General features: G+C 40.2%; 1 protein-coding gene across 1 annotated transcript in view; it reads left to right on the forward strand.

Annotated features, from left to right (window-relative positions):
- LOC106532396 (thrombospondin type-1 domain-containing protein 7A) overlaps nucleotides 1-4,763 on the forward strand; it is a gene marked incomplete at its 3' end in the record, with an annotated part of 66,291 nt that overhangs the window by 52,922 nt on the left and 8,606 nt on the right. Inside the window, 3 exon segments of the mRNA XM_014028436.1 lie at nucleotides 645-760; nucleotides 1,535-1,670; nucleotides 2,186-2,289. Of these exon segments, the coding sequence (XP_013883890.1) occupies nucleotides 645-760; nucleotides 1,535-1,670; nucleotides 2,186-2,289 (356 nt within the window).

Here is a 4,763-nt window from a genome sequence, read left to right on the forward strand (position 1 = left end):
GTTGCAGGACCTCGGCTCTGGAACAACCTCCCACTGTCTGTGAGGTCTGCTGGGTCTCTAAATGAGTTTAAGGCCAGCCTTTGCCGTTTTGTTTGATTTTATTGTTCATTTCATTACTGTACTTTGTTCATTGTTTTTATTTTATGCTCCTGTACAGCACTTTGGTTTTTATTGTGCTTTATAAATAAACGATGATGATGATGATGATGATAATTTAAAAGTCAGGATGGCTGCTTTAGCTAATAAAGGCTATAATTCAGCTATTTTAAGACTTTTTTGAGATGAAATTCATTGTGGAGTACCTGAGAGCGATCACATGCTGATTTGCCAATGCTAATCCCAAATTAAGCTAATCGCTAATGCTAATTTTTATTTTTCTGCCATTTTTAGACAAAGCTGAAATTTTATTCAGTACATTAATATCAGAGAACAATGTTTTAAACAAATCTAAATACAATATTCAAGATTCCCACCCACCTGTCAATCATAAGGCTGTGGCCAATCAGGTGCCGGCCTGGCCACCCCTCTGGCTCTACCCCTGGTAACATATTTGTACTTTTACTCAAGTATCACTTTAGGGTACTTTATAAAAGACCAGCTTCAATGAAAGTTTTAAAAAATMAGCCTCTGTTTTGTTTGTCCAGGTGTCCAGACACCCCCCGCCCGAGCACCATGCGACCGTGTCAGCTGCCCTGTAAGAAGGACTGCATCGTCACGCCGTTCAGCGACTGGACCGAATGTCCACTTACCTGTGATGCAGGTAAGACTTACTGCCCGACTGCTCTCACTTCACAACCTGATGGCACCTGTGTATTTTTCTTACAAACAAAAAAAAAGTTTTTTTTAAATAAAAGTTATTTAAAAGTCTAAAACCCTGATAATTACTGYTCTTAAATCAATATATTTGCTTTAAAACCTGTAAAATGATCAATTAAACGCACAGCTGTTGCAGGTTTAATTGATTGTTTTGTCTCCCCTGAATGTTCTGGAGCYTCTTGTTAAACATAATGTGACAGATGGACATGTGTGAGACAGGCTGACCTCGTTCAGTAAAACCTGCTCGCCTGTGGCTACACGTGTCAACAAGTGCTCCMTGTTGTTGTTGTTTCCGCACAGCAAAAGGAAAAACATTTTCAGTTGAGGTCGTTACCGTCGGGCAGCCTTTGACCAGAGAAAATAAAAACATTAAACTGATTTATGACAGAAAATCATTCTCATCCATATTTTGATAACCTCGCCGGGGCGACGCAGATGAAGTGTTCCGGACCGGCAGCTTCGCATTTTAATTCACCGGAGTTGATATTTTAACCTTGTGCTGCWCGGATGAAGGTTGTGAGCAGGATTTATGACCGTCCAGAGGCTCGTTTCATCTTAATAAATTATCCGAGGACCTCTCCACTCATTTAAATACTACATCTGAGTCCATAACCAGAAATAATGGGAGTTTGTTTTTACGTCATTGTTGATGTGGAAGTCGCTCTTAACAGCGTCTGTTGCAGACTTTTTTTTTCAGTCTGATAATTGTCTGTTTCAGCCGGCAACGTTGTGAAGAGGAAGCAGACGCGTAAACGTCTCGTCATCCAGACGCCGTCCAACGAAGGACAGGAGTGTCCCGAGGTGCTGGAAGAGGAGCGGGACTGCGAGGTCCCCAAGATCTGCCCAGGATTCAGGTTGATGCACCTTCCTGTTAACAGCTGAACTAACTGTAGGCGACTCGGAGGCCCTGCACTTTGCAGAACCTGCAGAGGTTGAAAAGTTGCAACACAAATGTGAACCATTTATCAGTTGAGAGGTAAATGTAAAGAAAAGCTGACACTAAAAAGCAGAATTGACTTTAATCGGGTCAGCAGATGGTGTTCTTTAGATGCAAACAGAACTTTCTTTACTTTCACAGCCTTTCTGTGGATCTGAGTTTAATCCCAGGCTGACTTCAGATCAGGGTTCTTTGTGGGTCCCACCATCTGCCGCAGGGCTCTCTGTGCCTCGTTAGTCGGGCTGCTTTTTTGAAAGAAAGACTTATTAGCTGGTCACTTACTTCAAACATAACAATTAGAGCAAATAAAATAATATTTACACAGTTTCTACATGCTGTCAGTTTTTCTGAGTCAGACCTCAGAACCAGGTTTTTGTTTCAAAATAAAGTTGTTGGTTTTTTTTGCGTTAACGTGTCTGAATGCATTCTTAGGTGGAAATCTCACAAATGGAGGAAGTGCCAGCTGGTCCCGTGGTTTCTCAGGAAGGACGCTCCTGGTGCACAAGAGACCTGCGGACCAGGACTTCAGACRAGAGGTATCAAACAGTAAACCTATTTCCCTCCAGGGGCGGAGCTAGACATGTTGGCATGGGGGTCGCACAGGGGTGGCCAAGCTGTTTGTTTTTTTAAACAACTGACAAAAGGTTCTGTTTTAGCTGTTGMAAGAAATATTAAGCTAAWATTTTGCGTGTGAATTTATATAAGAGAGATAAATAAAAAAACAAGCTGATTGTTAATCTCAACTAAGGTAACTGCTAARGAAAACATCCAAAACAATCTTTAGCAAAATCTGATTTCAAATACAAAATCCAAGATGGCTGAAAAAACTAATTTCTAATGGTTAAAGCTTGGCCAGTTTTAGAAATACTCAGCTGAAATATGGTGTAAATTAAACCAAAACGTTCTGAAAGCTAACAAAACTAGCAAAAACATTTGTCATTAAATGCCCATTTTTAAAATGCCACATGCAAACCGCACCCACTTATTAATCATCTGGGTGTGGCCAATCAGTTCTCCTCTGGCCCCGTCCCCATTTCCCTCCCCACTGATCTGRCACGAGTCAGGAAATATCTAATATTTTGTGTTTTTCTGTTTTGTTTTTGTAACAGGTTTATTTTTATTTTTTTTTTTTGGAGGAAATGTTTTCACACCTCATCTTCAGCCTCATGAAATTCGTTTGACAAAGATTTTTCCAGATTTTTTTTTTGTTTCCACCTCAGGCAGGAGTCATGCAATTTTAATCAAATGTGTCTCATGATGGAATTTAGAGGCTGCTGCACCTCTAACACACACACACACACACACACACACACACACACACACACACACACATATCATTTAACAGCTTATACCATGCTCAAGTGGCAGGTACTTTAAAGAACTAAGAGGTCCAGTGAGGCTTTTTAAAGAAACTTCTTGTTTTAAAGGTTTCACACATGATGATGAAGCTTTCATTAGTTTTTATTTTTCCTGTTTCTTCTTCACAAACCTGCATTTTATTGCGACGTGGTCCATTAAATATTTCAGATTTTGCAGCCTTTTTAACAAACTGAAACCAGCTGCTTTTATTTTCACATTTATATCAAATGTCAGAAACAGTTTTTGACTTTGATCAAAGGAAACTGTGTTTTCTGACAGGAGTTTCTTTTGTTTACCTACACAGAGACTCTCAACACTTGGGTGGCTCTATTAAACAAAAAACTGAGAGCTTTCCCAACTCCAGTGTGCGCGCGCACACACACACACACACACACACACACACACACACACACATCAGCAGACAGAGGCTTTCCAAACCAATAGCCGAGCCCGTGGGGTTTGACAAAAACCTGCTTGGAGATTGATTTCTCTATAAAGGTGCAGCTCTGCAGACGGTCTGCGTCACCACAAAATGAAACACTGCAGCAGAACGAGCGGCGGCCTTRACTGCAGGAACAAAGAACAGGACGACGCCGTTAAAAGCTAATTGYCTCGTGGCGTTTCAAACCAACAGGGGCAGAGATGCATTATTGTGTCCTAATTGTTTTTAAAGCTCCTGTGAGAGCCGGGCCGAATGCTGCTGCTCACGCTTGTTTTTAAACAGTTTTTGCAGAAGCTCTTTATTTATTTTTTTTATCAAATATCAATAAGATGTTTTGATCCAAACACCACAGCYATGCTCCCTCCACCTCCTCCTCCATCCTGGGTTTCCTCTCATGGGATGTCGGTGCTGCCTCTTCATGTAACCCCAGACTCACTTAATGAAGTTAAAGTCAGCGTTATTAAAGATGGAAGCATCTTCATCTTCTCCACCTCTTCAAGTGAAGACAAAATGATCTTTGTTCTATTTTAGGAGCCAGCGTATGTGAAGTAGAGACAAGGACCTGCACCCTCGTTAAAATCTGTCATTTTATTTCCTTTATTTATGCAGATTATTCTCATTGAAACACAKATGTCTCATTTGTAAGAGAGACTTGTTATATGGAAATTAAACTGTCCTGTTTCTACTTATATTTCTGATCAGGTTTTACTTTAAACAGCTGCTTTGAAAAAAATATAAGAAACAGTCCACATGTATCAAATTCAAGGCCCGRGGGCCAAATGTGGCTTGACACGGCATTTTAAGTGGCCCGTGAGAGTTTCAAAGATGTATTAATGTCTTTAAAATAAGCATAAACTACATCTCCAGGATAAATGTTAATAAAAATCCTACAGGGTCAAACCTGAAGGTTCAAACTGAATGAAATGTAAATTTCTGCCACAAACACTGGATTTGGGTGTTTTATTGTCCCTTACTGAGAAAACAGTCAAAAGAAAATGGTTTGACCACTTGTGTTTACTGTTATATTTACAAAAACACTGACTTAAGCTGATTAAAAGTTCCTGAAAGTTCAGCTTCTTTCTCAAATTAACTGAACTTCAGAACTTCTGGTAAAAACTCCACGGTTAAATTTAAAAACAACAAAACAACCAGAAGGCAGGGACACACACACACACACACACACACACACACACACACACACACACACAC

Source organism: Austrofundulus limnaeus, unplaced genomic scaffold (genome assembly GCF_001266775.1).
Source record: "Austrofundulus limnaeus strain Quisiro unplaced genomic scaffold, Austrofundulus_limnaeus-1.0 Scaffold763, whole genome shotgun sequence".
In the NCBI taxonomy this organism is placed as follows: Eukaryota; Metazoa; Chordata; class Actinopteri; order Cyprinodontiformes; family Rivulidae; genus Austrofundulus; species Austrofundulus limnaeus.